The following is a 21558-nucleotide window of genomic DNA, read 5'->3' as shown; positions in this document are numbered from 1 at the left end:
GCCCCCTTCACCCTCTGACAGTGCTCCTCTGACAGTGCTCCTCCCCCCAGTGCCCCCTTCACCCTCTGACAGTGCTCCTCTGACAGTGCTCCTCCCCCCAGTGCCCCCTTCACCCTCTGACAGTGCTCCATGAAGCAGGGCATTCCCCAGGCCCACCGGGCCTGGCCCCCACAGGGCGCCCCGCCCACCGGGCCTGGCCTCCCCACAGGGCGCCCCGCCCACCGGGCCTGGCCCCCACAGGGCGCCCCGCCCACCGGGCCTGGCCCCAAAGCTGTAGCCAGGGTGGCCAGAACCCTCTCCTTCCTGAACAGCCCCTCACGTGACTTCAGGAGATGAGGTATGCTGCCCTCCGACAGAGTCCGACCTCAGCTCAGCCCTGCCCGCCCCGGTGCCCCACACATGCAGGCCTCCCCCAGGCCCTGGTGTCACCATGGGGACTCTGGGTGGAGAACTGACTGGCACCAACATGAAGGACTTCACCCTGAGTGAGGAAGTCCTCATCTCTGACCTGGAGTCAGGTGTCTTCTGCAAGCATCCATGGAAATTAACGGTAACCTGTTAGCCTGCTACACGTCACTCAGGCCCCTGTTAACCTCCCACTCGCCCCGCTGCAGGCAGACAGCACCACGGGCAGTGGAGGCCACAGACTGTCGCCCTGGAACCCGGCCAGACCACCAATGAGTGGACTTCCAGAATTCTGAAGCCTGCTGCACGATTATAGGGATCAATTAATAACTGTGCTCTAATCATTTTTCCTTTCCAAGAAAAGATGTTAAGTTTTTCTTCCCTTTATTAGCATTTACTTAGTGAAAATTAAACAGCAAATCATCCCGTCCAGTCCCCGCGGCCCTGCCTCCCCGGCGGTGGCGGTGCTGAGTTCCTCTCTGCCCTGGAGGAGGGCATCGCCGGAGCCGGAGCCCCGCGGTGGAGGCCCCGCCCACAGCCGCTCCGCACGGCCTTTCCGCCTGGACTCCGCCTCGGCCTGGTCTTGAGCATCAGTTGAAAACAAGAGAGACAGCTTATATTTTATGTAACATTAATGATGTTATTTATAATTTCATTATATTTTAAAATCCTCACCCAGGGAGTGAGGGTGTTTTCCCCATTGTTTTTAGAGTGGGAGGGAAGGAGGAAAGGCGGGGCGGGGGAGAAACAGCACTGAGAGCTTCGGCCCCCTCCTGGCGGGCGCCCTGGGGAGGGCCCATCATTAGGCAGCAGGCCTGGGATCCCTCTCCAGCAGGGCCTCCTTTGAGTTCCCAGGGCAAACGGAACGTGGGAGGAGGGGAAGGGGTTTAGAACTCTGTACGTGACCGCAGCACGTTTTCCAGAAAGATCCGCCTGCCGTATTAGACAAAGAGAGTGGAGGCAACTGGAAAAGGCCCAGCCCATTTTAACACCACCCAGGAGAAGGTAACAAGATGGAGGCGCTGCGTGGGGAAGCTTTCCCCACAGCGCTCAGCCGCTGAGGAGCCGGGAGGGCTCGCACATCCCAATGTGTGATAAACAGCCTGTGCTCCTGCTCCCGTGGGCCTGTTCAGCCAGGCACCTGCTCTTCCGAGACCACGCTGAGCATCCGTACGCTGGCCCCATGCCTTTACGGGACTCAGACAGGTGAGCGCTTCTCACAGTTATGTCAGTCTCAAAGAGGTTTCCTCCGGGCAAAGGAGAGACGTTGCTGGGAGAGGCATGCTCTACTCACCAGAATGAAGACAGTGAAGAATATGACGACGATCGCAGCCGTAATGAAGAGCTTCTTCCGGGGAAACACGGCCGCAGGAAGGAGAAAGACCAGCGCGAAGCAGATGGCCCCTCGGAGCCCTCCGTAGGCAATGATGAACTGGTCCTTAAAGGTCAGGGGGATTGTCCGGAACCAGTTAATGGCCTGAGTCAGGACAAAGACACCTGAGAAGCAGAACAACCAAAACACCGCTGTGTGAGCGGGTGTGAGGGTGCAGACTCCTTCTGGTGCCTCTGTGCAGAGAGGCCTTACGTGGCTCCAGGCCTCTGCCCCCTTCCTCTCCTCGCTCATAAGACCAGGCTCTTGGTAAGAGCTCCTGGGCTAAAACGTGGATCAGAGGAGCCAAGAAAGGTTAACTTGACTTATAACAAAGGCCTGAAGATGCTGGAGGAAGAAAGATAAAAAGGCAGAGGGGGATGAGAAGAAAGAGGAAAAGAGGGAAAGAGAAGAAAGAGAGCACTGTGGGGAGGAGCACTGTCAGAGGGGAGAAAGAGGAAGAGAGGGGGAAGGGGAAAAAGAGGAAGAGAGGGGGGAGGGAGAAAGAGGAAGAGAGGGGGAAGGGGAGAAAGAGGAAGAGAGGGGGAGGGGAGAAAGAGGAAGAGAGGGGGAGGGGAGAAAGAGAAAGAGGGGGGAGGGGAGAAAGAGGAAGAGAGGGGGAAGGGGAGAAAAAGGAAGGGGGGCGAAGGAGAGAAAGAGGAAGAGGGGGGTAGGGGAGAAAGAGGAAGAGAGGGGGGAGGGGAGAAAGAGGAAGAGAAAGAGGGGGGAGGGGAGAAAGAAAGAGAAAGAGGGGGAGGGGAGAAAGAAAGAGAAAAGAAGAGGGAGGTGGAGAAAGAGAAGAGAGAGGGGGAATGGGAGAAAGAGGAAGAGAGGGGGGAGGGGAGAAAGAGGAAGAGAGGGGGGAGGGGAGAAAGAGGAAGAGAGGGGCGAAGGAGAGAAAGAGGAAGAGGGGGGAAGGGGAGAAACAGGAAGAGAGGGGGGAGGGGGGAGAAGAGAAGAGAGCAAAGAGGACAACAGACGTGGGTAAGGGGGGAAGAAAGAGGAGAAGCGGAAGGAAGAGAGGGGGGAGGGGAGAAAGAGGAACAGACGGGTGAGGGGAGAAAGAGGAAGGAGGGGGGGGAGGAGAAGAGGAAGAGGGGGGAGGGGAGAAAGAGGAAGAGAGGGGGGGAGGGGAGAGAAAGAGGAAGAGAGGGGGGAGGGGAGAAGGAAAGAGGAAGAGAGGGGGGAGGGGAGAAGGAGAAAGAGGAAGAGAGGGGGAAGGGGAGAGAAAGAGGAGAGAGGTGAGGGGGGAGGGGAGAAAGAGGAAAAGAGAGGGGGGAGGGGAGGGAAGAAAGAGGAAGAGAGGGGGGAGGGGAGAAAGAGGAAGAGAGGGGGGGAGGGAGAGAAAGAGGAAGAGGAGGGGGGAGGGGAGGAAGAGAAAGAGGAAGAGAGGGGGGAGGAGGAGAAGAAAGAGGAAGAGGAGGGGGGAGGGGAGAGAAAGAGGAAGAGAGGGGGGAGGGGAGAAAGAGAAGAGAGGGGGAGGGGAGGAAGAGAAGAGAGGGGGAGGGGAGAAGAGAGGAAGAGAGGGGAAGGGGAAAATAGAGGAAGGGGGGAGGGGAGAAAGAGGAAGAGGGGGGGAGATGAGAAAGAGGAAGAGAGGGGGAAGGGGAAAATAGAGGAAGGGGGGAGGGGAGAAAGAGGAAGAGGGGGGAGATGAGAAAGAGGAAGAAGGGGGGAAGAGAAGGCGCGTGAGGAGCTTGAAGACGGGACGGAAGATGAAGCAGCAGCGATGCAGGGTGGGTGAGAAGGACGTCCTGCTCTTTTAGTGAGTTGATGGTGTTCTTTGGGGCAACGTGCTCCTCACCCAGGGCTCTCCAGAGCAGGCAGAAGGCCAGCGTGAAGCCCACGAAGGCCCAGTTCCACTCGTGGTTCTTCCCCACGGTGGACACGCCCATGAAGATGAAGATCAGGGTCTCGCTGACACTGCTCAGCATCTTCATGAAGTACTTGATGGTTGTGTAGGATTTCTGAGACACGTTCTCCTCCACATACTTGTTCATGGTCATTGCACAAGTGGTGATTCTGCAGGGACAGATACAGCTGCCATCAGGGACCCTAATCAGAGCATGAGTGGCACTTGAGACTAAACATGGCCTTCCCTTCAGCCCTTCTGCCCACGACCACAGCATCATCGCCGATTTCTGTAATCGGACGTGGTTTGCCTCCTTGGGAGCCCTGCCATCTCTGGCGCCTCCTCGGTACCCATGGTCTGAACTCCTTTACCCAGCTTTGTCCCGCCATCATCCTGCTCCAGATCCACAGGACCATCAGCTATCCTGTCAGCAGCACAAAGAAAGCAAATCCTGGGAACTCAAAGCCTGCACTTTCTACACAGCCAGTCCCACTCCTCCTCTGCTCCGGTGCCTGAGAGGCTGCCCTGCCTACGGTCCTCACCTTGGAACTACTGAGCTCTCCCGCATGCCTCCTCAGCGCCCAACCCCCAGACTCACACCCCCACCCACCACGCAACTGGTCACCAGTTGTTTTCTAGCCCTCATCCTGTGTCTCTCTCTCTCTCTCTCTCTCTCTCTCTCTCTCTCTCTCTCTCTCTCTCTCTCTCTCTCTCTCTCTTGCTTTCTCTCTCTCTCTCTTGCTTTAGCTCTGGGTCTCATTTCTACTTATCCATTATATCCACTACTGGGAGATGTTAAGTGTGCTACGAGGCTCTGAGAATTTGTAAAGGAAAGAAACTCTTCAGCTTGTTTTCCCAGCATTTCCGAACGGGACCACACTGCATCTACTTGCACAGCCCCTGGCACAGCTGGTGAAGGAAGGCTCTGGCTCAGCTCCAAGCGGGGCGCCCGAGCTCTCACACTGCTCTTAGGGGACAGCTCCAGCGCCGCTCCTGCCTCTCTGCCCCTGGCACTGCCACCTGCCTGGCTGTCTGTCCCCCCAGCCCTGGCCTGTGCTGCCTCCGCCTCAGCGCACAGCCCCCCATGGCCACCGAGGCGGGCGTCTCCTCTGGGCGGGAAGGGAGCGTACACGGGCGCCGTTGGGAGAGCCAGTTACCATGAAGGTGCCCAGAGGCCGCCGCCTGAGGGTTCGGTCCAGGGAGAGAGGACGGCATCCGAGGGGGTTCCTTCCCGGAGCCATGGCCCTGCTGCTGGGAGCTGGGAAGCTTCCTGCATTCCACCGTTAGAGCGAGGCCCGACTGGCCCACGCCAGCATGGCAGGAGTCCTCCCACCCCCGGAGGTTCTGGGGTTTAGGGAAGTTGTCTGAGTGCCAGCACAGGTAGGAGGGTGAAGACTGACAGGTGACCACAGACCTGTGCTCCATACGGACATGTGGGCTCATTTCTGTGCCCAGTGCAAACAGAACCAACGCCCGCCAAGCAAGGACCACGCGGTCAGCCCAATGTCAGTGCCCCAGACTGGCAGAGAACACAGGGCTCGTGTGGCCGCCAAAGGAAGGGTTCTCGTTAAACACACAGCAAAGCCCGAGGACAGCTGTGGGCTCAGATAACCATCGCCAGTGCTTGCAGCACCTCTGCTCCGCGGCTCTAGCGCTGGGCAGACTGCCGCACAGGCAGTTCAGACGCCTAGCGCCCGCTGCCCGCACGGGTTCTGATCGCTCACTGCACAGACGAGAGAGCAAAGGCAGCCGAGGCCCCCTGCTCCCGACGGCACTGCCGAGCACGAGGGCCCTGGCTGCCACAGAAGCTGGTCCACAGCAAGCCCCTGCTCTCTCCACTCCGCACGACTGCTCCTCTCTGAGGAGGAAGGCTGCCTCCCGCCCAGCCCTGCTCCGCCTCCCCCAGCCAGCCTGTCTGCACCGGCTCCTATGGTCGCCGGAGGAAATGACCAAGAGAGTGACTGACAATGCCGTACATCACCTCACATGTGCAGGCCGGAAGTCTGAACCCCGGTCACTGGCTAAACCCAGGCTCCGGCTGGGTCTTCCTGGAGCTCCAGGAGAGTGCCCTTCGCCCACTCCGTGTCCGGAGGCTGCTCGCAGTCCTTGGCTTGTGGCTAAGCCACTGGCCTCTGCCTCCCGGGCCTCATTTCCTCCTCTCACTTTGACCTTCTGCCTTCCTCCCACTAGTACCCTCCTGGGCAACCTAGCGTCACCTCGAGCTCAAGATCCCCAAGCCTTCACATTGGCGAAGCCCCTGGGAAAGCACTTGCAGGGTGAGGAGGAGCATCTGTGGGAGCCAGGGCCCAGCTGCCCAACCATTGCTGGCACTCACCTCCCCGTGGTGGTGGCATGCCCCGGGAGAGTGTGGCCAGAGCTGGTCCTGTTCTCAGTGACAGGAATGGGCAAGAGCTCTGTCCACTGACTCACCGGAAACATAGGCCCCCGCCGCCTGCAGCCCACCGGCAGAGGTGGGAAGCGGCCTCTCTCAGGTGAGCCTGCAGGGGGCGCCTCGCCAGCCCCCCTGAACAGAAGCCACTGGTTAACTACAGTTAACTACATCTTCCTCTGTCATAGTTGGGTTAATTTTTCTTTAACCAGAATTTTAAAGGCAAGATTTACTCAGTATAAAATAATGAGGGAAAAAGCCAGAATCAATTACAAAGCTGAGTCATGACATGTGCTATAGGGGAGAGGCATACCCAGCAACACAAACTACTGAGCCTTTCTCAAGTGTGGCCACTTTAAAAATTCAAACAAAAATGATTATCCTGGCCACATTACATCTTGAAATTCTCTAATCCTATGCACATGAGGCTTCAAAATGATTTTATTATAAAGCATTTAAGCTTACAGGCAAAAATGAAGAAAAATAAATGGCCAAATACTCACTACCCAGCTTTTCCAAATCACTTTCACCTTTTAAAAAATATAATTGAAATTCTTTATTTAAAGTATTACATAAGTCTCCTCCCCCCACCCCCCGCCCCATTGTCCCCTTGTTGCTGGTCCCACCCTCCAGCACATGCGCTCTCCCCACTACTGTCTGTGTCCATGGGTTATGCTCATGTGCATGCAAGACCTTTGGTTGATCTCTTACCCCTCTCCCCTTCCCTTACAGGTTGTACAGTCTGTTCAATGCTCCTATGACTCTGACTCTATTTTGTTCATCAGTTTATGTTCATTACATTCTACAAATGAGTGAGATCATGTGACATTTATTCTTCCTCTGACTGGCTTATTTCGCTTAGCATAATGCTCTCCATGTCCATGCATGTTGTTGCAAATGGTAATAATTCCTTTGTTTTTACAGCAGCATAATATTCCATTTGTGTAGATGTACTGCAGTTTTCTAATCCACTCATCTGCAGTTAGGCTGTTTCCAAATCTTAGCTATTATAAATTGTGCTGCTATGAGCATATATCCTGTCTGATTGGTGTTTCTGTTTTCTTGGGATATATTTCTAGAAGTGGGATCACTGGATCAAATGAGAGCTCCATTTTTAATTTTTTGAGGAAACTCCATACTGCTTTTCACAGTGGCTGCACCAGTCTGCATTCCCACCAGCAGTGCACGAGGGTTCCTTTTTCTCTGCATCCTCACCAGCACTTGTCCTTTGTTGATTTGTTGATGATAGCCATTCTGACAGGTGTGAGATGGTACCTCATTGTCATTTTGATTTGCATTGCTCAGATGATTAGTGACTTGGAGCATGTTTTCATGCATGTCCTTCTGTATGTCTTTTTTCAAAAAGTGTCTATTTAGGCCCTTTGCTCATTGTTTGATTGGATTGATTATCTTCCTTTTTTCAAGTTGTATGAGTTCCCTGTAAATTTTGGAGTCTAACCCTTATTGGAAACAACATTGGGATATATGTTTTACCCTCCAGTGGGCTTTCTTGTTGCTTTGTTGATGGTTTCTTTTGCTGTGCAGAAGTTTTTTATTTTCAGGTAGTTCCATTTGTTTATTTTCTCCTTAATTTCCATTGCCCTAGGAGCAGTATTGGTAAAGATATTGCTACAACATATGACTGATATTTTGCTGCCTGTGAATTCCTCTGAGATTGTTATGGTTTCCCATCTTATGTTTAAGTCCTTTATCCATTTTGAGTTTATTTTTGTGTATGGTGTAAGTTGGTCTCTTTCTTTCTTCCTCCTTCCTTCCTTCCTTCCTTCCTTCCTTCCTTCCTTCCTTCCTTCCTTCCTTCCTTCTTTCCTTCCTTCCTTCCTTCCTTCCTTCCTTCCTTCCTTCCTTCCTTCCTTTTAATGTATCTATCCAATTTTCACAAGACCATTTAATGAAGAGACTGTCTTATCTTGACTTCATTGTATGCCCTTGCCTCCTTTGTCAAATATTAATTGAGCATAATGGCTTGAGTCAATTTCTGGGTTCTCAGTCCTGTTCCATGTCTGTTTTTGTGCCAGTACCAGGCAGTTTTGAGAACCATGGCTTTTGTTGCAATTGTAAATGGTATTTTTTTTTATTAGTTTTTCTTTCTATGAGTTCATTATTTATACATATAAAAGCCAAGTGATAAAAAAAAAAAAAAGCCAAGTGATCAGAATGACCAGAGTGACCAGAACAGCCGAAACAACCAGTTGCTATGACACACACTGCAGCTGGCCAACCAGCCTTCTCGGGGGTGGGGCCAGTTGACCAACCTCCCATGGCCCCACCCCTAGGCCGGCCTGGCCCCGATTGGCCTTGTTCTGGTGGGCCAGCCAGACCCCACTAATGCATGAATTTGTGCACTGGGCCTCTAGGTGATGTATAAAAAAGACATAGATTTCTGGGTTTTAATTTTGTATCCTGTTACTTGCCAAATTCACTAAGTCTAGTGTTTTTTTTTGGTGGAGTCCTTAGGGTTTTCTATGTATAATATCATGTCATCTGCAAATAGTGACAGTTTTTCTTCTTTTCCAATTTGGATGCCTTTTATTTCTTCTTCTTGTCTAATCATCATGGCTAGCTCTTCCAGTACTATGTTGAACAGGAGTGGTGAAAGTGGGCATCCCTGTCTTGTTCCTATTCTTAGGGGAAATGGTTTCAATTTTTGCCCCTTGAGTATGATGAGCTTTGTCATATATGGCCTTTGTCATGTTGGGATGTGCTCCCTTGATTCCCACTTTGCTGAGACTTTTTATCAGAAATGGGTGTTGGATTTTGTCTAATGCTTTCTGTGTTTATTGATATGATCATGTGGTTTTTGTTTTTCAATTTGTTTATGTGATATGTCACATTTATTGATTTGAAAATATTTTACCAGCCTTGCATCCCTGGAATAAGTCCCAATTTGTCATAGTGTATGATATTTTTAATATATTGCTGAATGCAATTTGCTAATATTTTGTTGAGGATTTTAGCATCTGTGTTCATCAGGGATATTGGCCTGTAATTCTCTTTTTTTGTTGTGTCTTTATCTGGGTTTGGAATTATGATAACGCTGGCCTCATAGAAAAAGTTTGGAAGTGTTCCTTCCTCTTGGATTTCTAAAATAGTTTGAGGAGTATAGGTATTAGTTCTTCTTTGAATATTTGGTACGACTCCCCTGTGAAGCCACCTGTACCTGGGCTTTTGTTTGCTGGGGGTTTTTTGATTACTGCTTCTATTTATTCTATTCAGGTTTTCTGATTCCTCCTGATTCAGATCTGGGAATTTTTATTTTTCTAGGAATTTGTCTATTTCATCCACATTGTTCAGCTTATTGGTTGTTCATAGTATTTTCTTACAATCCTTTGCACTTCTGTGGTGTTAGTAGCTACTTCTCCACTTTCATTTCTGATTTTATTTATTTGGGTCCTCTGTTTCTTGATGACTCTGGCTAATTGTTTATCAATTTTATTTAATCCTTTCAAAGAACAAGCTCTTGGTTTCATTAATTTATTTTTTTTAGTCTCTCTGTTATTTATTTCTGCTCTAATCTTTATTATTTCATTCCTTCTACTTACTCTGGGCTTTTCTTATTGTTCTCTTTATAGTTCTTTAAGGCATAAGGTTAAATAGTTTATTGCTGATTTTTTTTTAAGTATGCCGGTAGTGCTATGAACTTCCCTCTTATGATTGCTTTTGCTGTGTCCAGAGATTTTGGGTTGTTGTATGTTCATTTTCATTTGTTTTCAGGAAGTTTTTTATTTTATTTTATTTCTTTCTTTATCTGGTTAGTAATCTATCTCCTTGAACTTGTGGAGACTTGTTTTGTGTCCTAACATGTGGTCTATCTCTGTGAATGATCCATGTGCACTTGAGAAGAATGTATATTCTGCCGCATTGGGGTTAAATGTTCTATAAATGTCAATTAAATCCTTCTGATCCAGTGTGTCCTTTAGAACCAGTTTCCTTGTTAACTTTTTGTCTGGAAGATCTATTTAGTTAAGTCAGTGGGGTGTAAAAGTCCCCTACTATGACTTTATTGTTGTCAATCTCTCTGTTAAAGTATTCTAGAAGTTTTTTTTAAAAAGAAAATATTTGGGTGCTCCTATATTGGGTGTATATATGTTTACCAGGGTTATATCCTTCTGTTGGATCGATCCTTTTAGTATTATGTAGTGACCTTTGTTGTTTATTGTGATGGCCTTCATTTTGAAGTCTGTTTTGTTGGCTATGAGTATTGCTACTCTAGCTTGTTTTACTTTTCCATTTGCATGAAATTTCCCCCCCCCCCCCATTCTTTCACTCTCATATTGTGTGTGTCCTTTGTTTTGAGGTGGGTCTCTTGTAGACAGCGTATAGGTGGGTCAATTTTGTGTAAATGCCCATATGTGTTAAAGGCATATGGGCATTTCTTTAAATTGTGAGCTGAGTCCGAGGCAACTGGCAGAGCCTGTATCTCAGATACATGTTTCCCCAAGAAGGTGGAGACATGTTATCAGCTTGGCCTTCATATCAGCCCAGGTGTCATCAGGGTTGGGTCTAGATATGTAAATCCAGTCAACCTCCAGGAATGCTCTGGTCTACTTAAGAATGCAAATAAGCTCCTTTGATCCCAAGCTTTGGTGTTACTTCCTATATTGGGAATATAAAATAAATGTGCTGTGTGGCTCAGGGAGTTGCTGCCTCTCCATCAGAGAGAATGGCATTCCACCTAGCTCCCAGCTTGCTTCTATTTCTGCATCTTGGTCTCTTTCTTTCTTTAATTTCTTAGTCCCCAGCTCCTTCACTCAGCAACTGGACTCGTTCCTTTTCCGTGCTGGATGCAGAAAAGAGAGAAAAACTTCTATAATTTTGTACCCATTCAGCTACCCTATGCCTACTTATTAGAGCATTTAATCCATTTACATTTAGGTTATTATTGATAGGTACTTATTTATAGCCATTTTAATTCTGTATGGCTAAGTTTCTCTCTGTTCCTTCTCATTACAGCAGTTCCTTTAGCATTTTTTTTGTAATAAAGGCTTGATGAGAATCTACTCCTTTAGTCTTTTGTTTTTTGTCTGTCTGGGAAGCTCTTTATTTGACCATCTATTTTGAATGATATTCTTTTTGGATGTAGTAATATTGGTCTCATATCCTTGCTTTCCATTACCTTGAGTACTTCATGCCTTTCCCTTCTCACCTGTAGAATTTCTGATGAAAAATCAGGTGTCAACCTTATGGGAACTCCTTTGTAGGTAACAGTTTTCTTTTCTCTTGCTGCCTTTAAGATTCTCTCTTTGTTTTTAGCTTTTGGCATTTTAATTATTATGTTTCTGGGCATGGGCCTGTTTGGGTTCTTCTTGCTTGGGATTCTCTGTGCATCATGAACTTATGTGACTTTTTCCTTTACCACATTATGGTCGTTTTCTGCCATTATTTCTTCAAACATATTCTCAATTTCTTTATCCCTTTCTGCCTCTTCTGGAACACCTGCTATTTTAATATTGTTACATTTAACATTGTCCCACAGCTCCCTTAAACTGTCCTCCTGTTTTTTAATTTGGTTCTCCAATTGAGTGATAGTTTCAACTCTTTCTTCTAATTCATTGATTTGATCTTCAGCTTCCCCTAATCTGTGTATTCCTTCCAATGTGTTTTTTATTTGTGCTATGTCATTCTTTATCTCAGATTGTTCTGTTTTCAAAGATACAGTTACTATATCTTTGTTAATATTGTTGAGCATCTTTATCATCATTACTCTGAACTCTGTTTCAGATAAAATTCTTACCTCTGCTTCATTTATCTATTTTCTGGAGAATTCTCTAATTCTTTCATTTGGGGGTTGTTTCTTTGTCTCCTCATTTTGGTTTTCTGAATTTGTGACTAGTATTAAAGGTTGTTTCTGACTAATTAGATCAGGCAAAGACGCAAAGCCTCCAGAGACCTCCTCTGCCACAGACTGATAGGATTCCGACTTGAATTGCACCCCAGGTGTGGTGAAACCGTTTTTCAACAGGGTGGGGCAGTTGCTTCTGCCTAGAGGCTAATTATTATTTTTGGTCTCTTAACCAGTTTACTGCCACATCCAAAACAGAAACCATCCTCACAGGCCATGATATTTTGAATTTAATTTTAAAAATCAATTTGCAATGAATATCATAAAATAAATATATTACTCACAATTTGGGTGTTCTTGAATATTTTCAGTTGAAAATTCTCATGAAAAATTATTTTAAAGTTGGTCAGAGCTGCCACTTAGGGATTTATTTTTATTTTTATTTTTATTTATTTATTTTTTTTGGACTTGACATGTGGGAAAGGCCCACTGCTTGTCTCTGCAGATGCTTATGGTGGATGATGGGGTAAGTGTCCTCAGGGCAAGGTGTTTTCCAATAGGTTGTGTCAACTGTCTTCCCCCAATGCAAGACAGATGTCTATGTGGGAAAGATGTCCTCCATTGTGTGAGGGAATGACTCAGCCCAGGAAACTTGGGGTATATGCCTTCTGAGTTCTATTCCCCAAGTTTCCAGTCCTGGGTTCTGCTCTCACAGCTCCAGTTCACTTCACCCCCCCTCTGCCTGGGCACAAGGTGGGTGGTTCCACAGGGAATTTTGTGCATTGGCCCTTTAAAAGGGTGCCTGAATTTTCAGCTGTCACTCACTGGCAGATAGCACCTCACTGCTTTTCACAGCCAGGTGTTATGTGGGTACCCTTCTCAGTTCTGGTGCTCTTTGCTGGGGAGGCCCAGCTTAGGGATTAGATCCCAGAGTTCTCAGTGGCAACCCTCCTATGGCTGTGATCTCTCTCCAGAACTTCAGTTGCTGCCTGTGTGCTCTCAGCCAGCCCTTTCACACCTCTGCCCCTCCTACCAGTCTCTATGCTGGGTCCACTTTCGGTCCTTGGGTGTTAGGGTTCTGTCCAGCGAGCCTTCCATTGACTATTCAGTAAGTTTTTCTGAATTTTAGTTGTAATTCCAGCTTGTTCCTGGGAGCATGTTCATGCCGCATCCTCTTACTCTGCCACCATTTTTCACTTTTACTTTTTTAAAATAAAACATCTCTCATACCAACCCTATTCCACTCACTTACTCTTGGCGTTAGATTTTGTTTGTTTATCCTTCAAAAGGTGATTTTTATCTGGCTGGAGAATACTGTTTTTTGAATGTGGTAAACATTTCCTTTTGAGATTATGTTGATATCAGTCACCCAACAAAAAGGGAATCAGACAGAGTATCTTCATTTCATTATGTGAGCAATTTCATGAAAATTTCTATTCAGAAATGATTGAAAAAAAATACAGCTTTGGCGTAGGAATAAAAAGTTGAATAAAAAATTTAAATATGCTTTTATTGATTTTAGTGAGAGAGGAAGGGAGAGGGAGAAAGATATTGGTTGGTTTCCTCTTGCATGCCCCCTACTGGGGAACGAGTCCATAACCTAGGCATGTTCCCTGATTAGGAATCAAACCAGTGACCTCTCCATGTACAGGTTAACACTCAACCAACTAAGCCACACCAGCCAGGGCTAAAAAAATGAATTTTACATGAATGTCCACAGGATCAATTTTAATTGCTCTGTATCCTTAGCAGGACCCCAGGACTGAGTCTTGTGTCTTCCAGACACCTCGCTGTAACTTAATTATCTTTCCTTCCAGTCCAGGGAGATGCTGGAGGGAGTGGCGTAGTCTTGCAGGTTCCAGAGGCTTCGGTGCTGGCCCTTGTCCTGTTCAGGGGGTGTGGGCACGTCTATGACACTGATGCCCCATGCAGGCTGGGACAGATGTTCCCAGAATCCCTGTCCTGGTCTGTCATGTCTCTCAAGCAAAGGCCAGCAGGTGCTCTCACTGAGCAGAGGTCTGCATTGCATTTTACTCTGACCTCAAGTCAAAGCACTTCTGTCATTCACACCATAAGTTCAGAAAACTACAACTGAACTTGTCTCCTTCCAATTAAAGTGGCAAATCCAAATTGTCTCCCAGGATAAGAGGGAAATAAAGCCTTTCTTGTCCCCCTCAGAGATCATCTATAGCTGAATGTCCCCAATGTCACCATAACATAAATCTGAGTCATCTTCATTTTTTTTTAAAGCAAGAGAAACTCACGGTGCTGGCTGGTGTCTGACTGTCTCAGCCTTGCTGGGTTTGAAGGATGGGGCCAGGAGTGTCCTTGGATAAAAGGTCATGTCACAGCATATAACAGTAGTGCTATACACGACAGAAAGGTGAGATTTCTTTCTCCGTCGTGTGAACAGGTGAGATTTCATGCCTAAAGTCCACAGTCTCTCTCCGTCATTCTGAACATCCTTCAATGTGATAGTATGAACAACAAAATAATAACCTAACTAGACTTATTACATTGCAGAAAATTCTAGTTGAATTTCTTAACTCTAAAGATCCTTCAAACATACAACTTTGGTATTCCCACTATGACCTCACTTTTGTTAGCTGGTGCTGGTGAATTATTCCCCTCCTCCTTTCCACACCTGTCTCTCTTTCCTAACCTCTATATTTAATTAATATGTTTTTGAAAAACAATTTAGTATCAACCAAAATTTTCTTAGCATCTGCTTGGGCCAGGTGCTGTGCTGGGTAAGGAAGGTGAGAGCAATGGATGTGGCCACTCCCTTTGCGAGTCCACAGTCCAAGAGGAGAACGAGTCACAGAGTGCACTGTGACAACCCTGTGGGGCTGCAGATGTGAAAGGCAGTGATGCTGGGGACTGCAGGAAAGGGGTCCACAACCTCCACACAAAGGGGAGGAGAGGGGAGGAAGCAGAAAGAAGGAAGAGTCCATGTGCAAAGGCAGGAGACAGATGAGGAGTTGGGCTTTTGGGGAACTGTGGCAGGAGGGTGTCCGGTGCAGGAGAGGAGACCAGGATGAAGGTTACGGCAAATGGGAAAGGACACTGACGTAGGCTATCATTAGGAGGGTAAACTTTATTCCACAGGCAGGATGGAGAAAGAAATTATATCTTTGATCATATATTTATTTTTCCAGCCCAATGGAAGATTCACGACGGTAAAAAACGTGCAATCAATGCTTAGCATAGTGTCTGGCATGTTAATATGTTTTGAGTCAATGGCTACATGGGTACATAAATGAATTGTTGATGAAAATGGTGGTGCAGTATGAACAGATTTGCTTCTTAGAAAAAAATTGAGAAGCACATGCATAAGACAGGTCTGGAGAACCAGAAGGATGCATGGAGAACGGGCCTGGAGGATCAGAAGGATATGTGGAGGACGGGTGTGGAGGACCAGAAGGATGTGTGGAGGACGGGCATGGAGGACCAGAAGGATGTGGGGAGGATGGTGTGGAGGACCAGAAAGGGGTGTGGAGGATGGGTCTGAGGACCAGAAGGATGTGAGGAGGACGGGTGTGGAGGACCAGAAAGGGGTGTGGAGGATGGGTCTGAGGACCAGAAGGATGTGTGGAGGATGGGCCTGGAGGACCAGAAGGATGTGTGGAGGACGGGTGTGGAGGACCAGAAGGATGTGTGGAGGACGGGCATGGAGGACCAGAAGGATGTGTGGAGGACGGTGTGGAGGACCAGAAGGATGTGTGGAGGATGAATCTGAGGACCAGAAGGATGTGTGGAGGATGGGTGTGGAGGACCAGAAGGATGTGTGGAGGACGGTGTGGAGGACCAGAAGGATGTGAGGAGGACGGGCCTGGAGGACCAGAAGGATGTGTGGAGGACGGTGTGGAGGACCAGAAGGATGTGTGGAGGATGAATCTGAGGACCAGAAGGATGTGTGGAGGACGGTGTGGAGGACCAGAAGGATGTGTGGAGGATGAATCTGAGGACCAGAAGGATGTGTGGAGGACTAGAAGGATGTGTGGAGGATGGGCCTGGAGGACCAGAAGAATGTGGGGAGGACAGATCAGGAGGACCAGAAGAATGTGTGGAGGACGAGTGTGGAGGACCAGAAGGATGTGTGGAGGATGAATCTGAGGACCAGAAGGATGTGTGGAGGATGAATCTGAGGACCAGAAGGATGTGTGGAGGACGGGCCTGGAGGACCAGAAGGATGTGAGGAGGACGGGTCAGGAGGACCAGAAGAATGTGGGGAGGATGGTGTGGAGGACCAGAAGGATGTGTAGAGGACGGGCCTGGAGGACCAGAAAGGGGTATGGAGGACGGGTCTGAGGACCAGAAGGATGTGAGGAGGACGGGCCTGGAAGACCAGAAGGATGTGTGGAGGATGGGTCTGGAGGACACAGATCTAGGGGTTGGAGACGAATTGTTTCCTGCCATGGTTTTCATTTTGTTTAAAATCCAATGCAGCATCTGCCCATGTATCATCCCAAGACATAGTCATGTTTTGAAAGCCTAGAACCCATTCTGTGCACCACATGGAGGTAAGGTAAGTATAGAACACTGGTGCATTCTCCTCTGATCTTCCTGACATTATGTTTTAACATAAATGTGTGGTGATTATCACCGATGTGGAGACAGAGATGCTAGCGCAGTATAAGTTGCTTTCACATTTATACTTTAGAGGTTTTCTTCATCCTTCTGTTGCTCTAAACTCAGCGAAGAAAGAATTCAGGCCAGCGAATATGACCTCAAATCTTTGGAGGGGGAGTTGGGGGATCAGACTCTCTATTTACATGATCTGTTATTTGATTAATAGAAAATTCCAACGGAAACTCTTTGCATAATATTCCATGACTGCACCCTAGCAGGCACTGCAGCCACCTCTGTGGGTGCCACTCCTCACCACAGAAGGGACGCCTGGAGAGGGCAGCGGGTGGCGTTCGGTATGCTTAGCATGGCTCTCTGCCTGTCATGGTCCTGAGCGCATGTTCAACCACTGCTGCCTGAGTCTAGCTTAATGCAATCCACACCCTCCACTCCTGGTCGCGATCTGTTAACCAGAAGAACTAGGTGTGTCCGAAGCAGGCAGGCAGCAGGTTTCTCTTTGTGCAGATAAAAATGCATATCCTGTCTGTGTTTACACATATATTGAAGCCACACTTCCATTAGTCCCATCTATAAATAACAACTGCTGTTATTTTTTTCAAGAGTGGTCAATTCTGTAATTTTATTACCATGTAAGGAGACCTTTTCTGTGATCTGAACTGCTTAGAATTAAGTTATGGAAAAATGTTGTAAAATTCTTTTGCTGCCATTCCATATTTGTGTGTGATCTTTAAATGTATGGATTCAGCCCAGCTGATGTGACTCAGTGGCTGAGTGTGTTGACCTATGAACCATGAGGTCATGGTTCGATTTCCAATCAGGGCACATGCCTGGATTGTAGGCTCAATTCCCAGTAGAGAGCATGCAGGAGGCATCAGATCAATGATTCTCTTTCACCATTGAGGTTTCTATCTCTCAGTCTCTCCCTTCCACTCTGAAATCAATAAAAAATATATATTTAAAAAGTATGGATTCAATTGCACAAAAATACAGCCCAACTAATATGTGTATGTTCTCCATAGAGACTTTGCCAAATATGAAAGCACAAGCTGAGCCTCACTGGGGAGCATAGGTGCTGTGAGACCCGGTTGTGGTGGAGATTGGGAGGCGGCAGGAGGGGGCCAGAAGCACTTTGTCTTCTCAGAGTGCAGCACTCACTCACGAGGTCAAACAGTACCCGGGGTGACTTCCCTCACAACACATTGCCTCTTCCAGGAAACCTGACAGTCAAGAGCGAATGAGCATGACATACGGGAAAATGCAAGAAAATAATATTTTCAAATCAGGATCCAGGCATTAAACTGAACAACCTTTCTTAAAGCCATAAAAAATGAAATAAAGTAAATTCAAGCCATTATAAGTGTTTGATTTTTCATGTAGTCTTGCCAGTTTCATGGATTTTTCCACATCCTTTGTGGTGTTTCCCTCCCCTTTGAATGCTTTCAATTCAATTCAACTAATGCTTATGGAGCACTTACTGGAAAGTAAGCAGGTATGGCTTTGTGGAGAGGATGAACACATAGAGGACCACAACCATTGTAAAAAATGTGATGAAACCCAAGCGTCAGGAAAGCCATGGGGCCCTTGCTCCTGGGGTGGGGTGGCGGTGGGGGGCAGGGGAGTGCTGATGAAGTCCTGAAAGGCAGGAACTGAATCTGGATCTGGACGGTGAAATGGAAGGTCTCCAGCTGGAGAGCTACTTGTGTTGGGGTGAGATGCCATGGGACCTGGGTCTGAGAAATAGCATGCAACAGCCCCATACCAAGTAAACACCCAGACTGCTCAGGGTTCAACACCAGCACTGGGAGCATGGGTGAGTCTTCTTTCTGGTACAGTCCACTTTTACTGCTCTTACTGAAGTGCTACTAAAAAGTATGGTCTGCTTATGATATTGTACATAGAAAACCCTAAAGACTCCACCAAAAAATGACTAGACTTAATAAATTAATTCAGCAATGTAGCAGGACACAAAATTAACCCCCAAAACCCCAAAGCATTTTTATACACCAATAATGAACTCACGCAGAAAGAAACTAAAAAATAAATCTCATTTATAATTGTAACAGAAAAATTAACATACTTAGGAATAAACTTAACCAAGGAGGTAGAAAACCTATACTCCAAAAACGACAGAACATTGAAAAAAAGAGAGAGGAAGATATACACAAGTGAAAGAATATACCCTGTTCATGGATTGGTAGAATCAACATCATTAAAACGTCTATACCAGAAGTTAACCTGTGGGTCACGACCCTTTTGGGGAGTCAAACAGCATTTTTACAGGAGTCACCTAAGATAATCGGGAAACACAGATATTTAATTGTGATTCATAATAGTAGCAAAATTATAGTTATGAAGTAGCAATGAAAATAATTTTATGGTTGGGGTCACCACAACATGAGAGACTATATTAAAGGGTTGCAGCATTAGGAAGGTTGAGAACCACTGGTTTATATCATATATAGATCTTTAGCAATCTACAGATTCAATGTAATGTATATTAAAACACCAATGATCTAAAACAAATACTCCAAAAATTTATATGGAACCAAAAAAGACCCTGAATAGCTGCCGCAATCTTGAGAAAGAAGAACAAAGTTGGAGGGATCACAATATCTGATTTCAAGTTGTACTTCAAAGCCACTGTAATCAAAACAGCCTTGTACTGGCACAAGAACATGCATATAGACCAATGGAACACAACATAGACCACAGAAATCAACCCAAACCATTATTCTCAATTAATATCTGACAAAAGAGGTATGAACGTACAATGGAGTCAAGACAAGACTACGTACAATGGAGTCAATAAATGGTGTTGGGAAAATTAGACAGATACATGCAAAAAAATGAAACTAGACCAACAACTTACACCATACGCAAGAATAAACTCAAAATGGATAAAGAACTTAAATGTAAGACAGGAAACCATAAAAATCCTAGAAGAAACCATAGACAGCAAAATCTCAGACATCTCTTATAGCAATATGTTTACAGATACATTTTCCAGCACAATGGAAACTAAACAAATGGGACTACATCAAAATAAACAAATATAAACAAATGAATATAAGCAAATGGGACTACATCAAAATAAAAAGCTTACACACAGCAAAAGAAGCCACCAACAAAATACAAATGGAGTCCACTGTATGGGAGAACATATTTGGCAATAATACAACTGATAGAGTTAATATCCAAAATATATAAGGAACTCACACAACTTAACAAAATGAATACTAACAATCCAATTAAAAAATGGGCAAAGGACCTAAGTAGATACTTCTCCAAAAAGGACATACAGATGGCCAAGAGACATATAAAAAAATGCTCAATGTCGCTGATCATCAGAGAGATGCAAATTAAAAAGACAAGGAGGCATCACCTCATACCTGACAGAATGGCTACCATCAAATCAACAAATGACAAGTGCTGGTGAAGATGTGTAGATAAAGGAATCCTTGTGCACTGCTGGTGAGAATGCAGACTGGTGCAGCCACTGTGGAGAACAGTATGGAGTTTCCTCAAACAATTAAAAATGAACTGCCATTTGACCCAGTAATCCCACTTTTAGGAATATATCCTAAGAACCCTGAAACACTGATAAGAAAGAACATATGCACCCCCATGTTCATAGCAGTTCAATTTACAATAGCTAAGATCTGGAAATAGCCCAAATGCCCATCAGTAGAGGAGTGGATAAAAAAGCTGTGGTACAATTACACCATGAAATACTATGCAACAATAAAAAAGAAGGATCTTGTACCCTGTGAGACAGCATGGAGGAACAGTGAGAGTATCATGCTGAGTGACATACATCAATTAAAGAAAGTCAAGTATCACATGATCTCACTCATTTGTGGAATCTAATAAACAAAATAAACTAATGAACAAAATAGACCAGCAGACATAGAAGAATGGAACAGACTGTGGAATCTCAGAGGGAAGGTGGGTGGTGGGTGGGAAGTGATCAACCTACCCAGGAATTTAAATGCATCTATGCATAACCATAGACACAGACAGTGGGGTGGTGAAGGCCTGAGGTGGGGGTGGGGAGCTAGAAGGGGTTATTGGGAGAAGAAAGAGGACATACGTAATACTTTCAATAATAAAGATTTTTATAAAGTATGGTCTGTGGATGACATCATTATTGGAAACCCTTGGGAAAACACAGGCCTCTCCCAGGCCTATGGAGTTGGCTGTCTGACTGGGCCTGGATTCTGTGTGGACATCCCAGGGGCCCCTACATATGACTGCACTGGAGGAAAGCAGGTGGATCACCAGCAGAGGCCAGGGCAGGAAGAATGAATGAGAAAGAGCTGAAACTTGAATCACTTTATTTAAAAATAGAGGCCCAGTGCACGAAATTTGTGCACGGGGTGGAGGGGTGTCCCTCAGCCCAGCACCCTCCAAACTGGGAGCCCTCGAGGGATGTTAAACTGCCAGTTTAGACCCGATCCCACCTGGATCGAGTCTAAATGGGCAGTCGGACACCCCTCTCACAATCCAGGTCTGCTGGCTCCCAACTGCTCGCCTTCTTGCCTTCCTGATTTCCCCTAACCACTTCTGCCTGCCAGCCTGATCACCTCCTTAACCACTCCCATGCCAGCCTGATTGATGCCTAACTGCTCCCCTGCTAGCCTCTTTGCCCCCAACTTCCCTCCTCTGCTGGCCTGGCCACCCCTAACTGCCTTCCCCTGCCAGCCCAATTGCCCCTAACTGTCTTCCCCTCCAGGCCTAGTCTCTTCCCCTGTCCCTCCCCCCCAACTATCTTTTCCTGAAGGCCTGGTTGCCCCCAACTGCCCTCCTCTGTTAGCCATCTTGTGGTGGCCATCTTGTGTCCCCATAGGGGTGGCCATTTTGTGTGTTGGACTGATGGTCAATTTGCATAGTACCTATTTATTTATTTATTTATTTATTTATTTATTTATTTATTTTTAAATAAATCTTTATTGTTCAGATTATTACAAATGTTCCTCTTTTTCCCCCCTCCATTGCTCCCCTCCACCAGGTTCCCACCCGACCCTCTGCCCTTTCCCCACCCCCCATTGTCCTCATCCATAGGTGCACAGTTTTTGTTCAGTTCCTTCCCCCAACCCCCATTCCCCTTTTCCCTGAGAATCGTCAGTTCACTCCCCTTCCATACCCCTGATTCT

The 21558-nt window shown here is 46.7% G+C and overlaps 1 protein-coding gene across 2 annotated transcripts in view; it reads right to left on the bottom strand.

Moving 5' to 3' along the window:
- The window catches only part of SLC9A2 (solute carrier family 9 member A2), a 126732-nt gene that overhangs the window by 44581 nt on the left and 60593 nt on the right, over nucleotides 1–21558 (bottom strand). For both annotated transcript variants that reach the window (XM_045587294.1, XM_036453950.2), the window contains exons 4-5: nucleotides 3579–3796; nucleotides 1700–1902 (exon numbers count right to left, since the gene is read on the bottom strand). In XM_045587294.1, the coding sequence (XP_045443250.1) occupies nucleotides 1700–1902; nucleotides 3579–3796 (421 nt within the window). The remainder of the gene's footprint in view (nucleotides 1–1699; nucleotides 1903–3578; nucleotides 3797–21558) is intronic.

The sequence above is a fragment of the Pipistrellus kuhlii genome, unplaced genomic scaffold (assembly GCF_014108245.1).
Source record: "Pipistrellus kuhlii isolate mPipKuh1 unplaced genomic scaffold, mPipKuh1.p scaffold_m20_p_27, whole genome shotgun sequence".
NCBI classification, from domain to species: Eukaryota; Metazoa; Chordata; class Mammalia; order Chiroptera; family Vespertilionidae; genus Pipistrellus; species Pipistrellus kuhlii.
The sequence above is the reverse complement of the archived record's forward strand: the minus strand, read 5'-3'. Positions and strand labels throughout refer to the sequence as shown.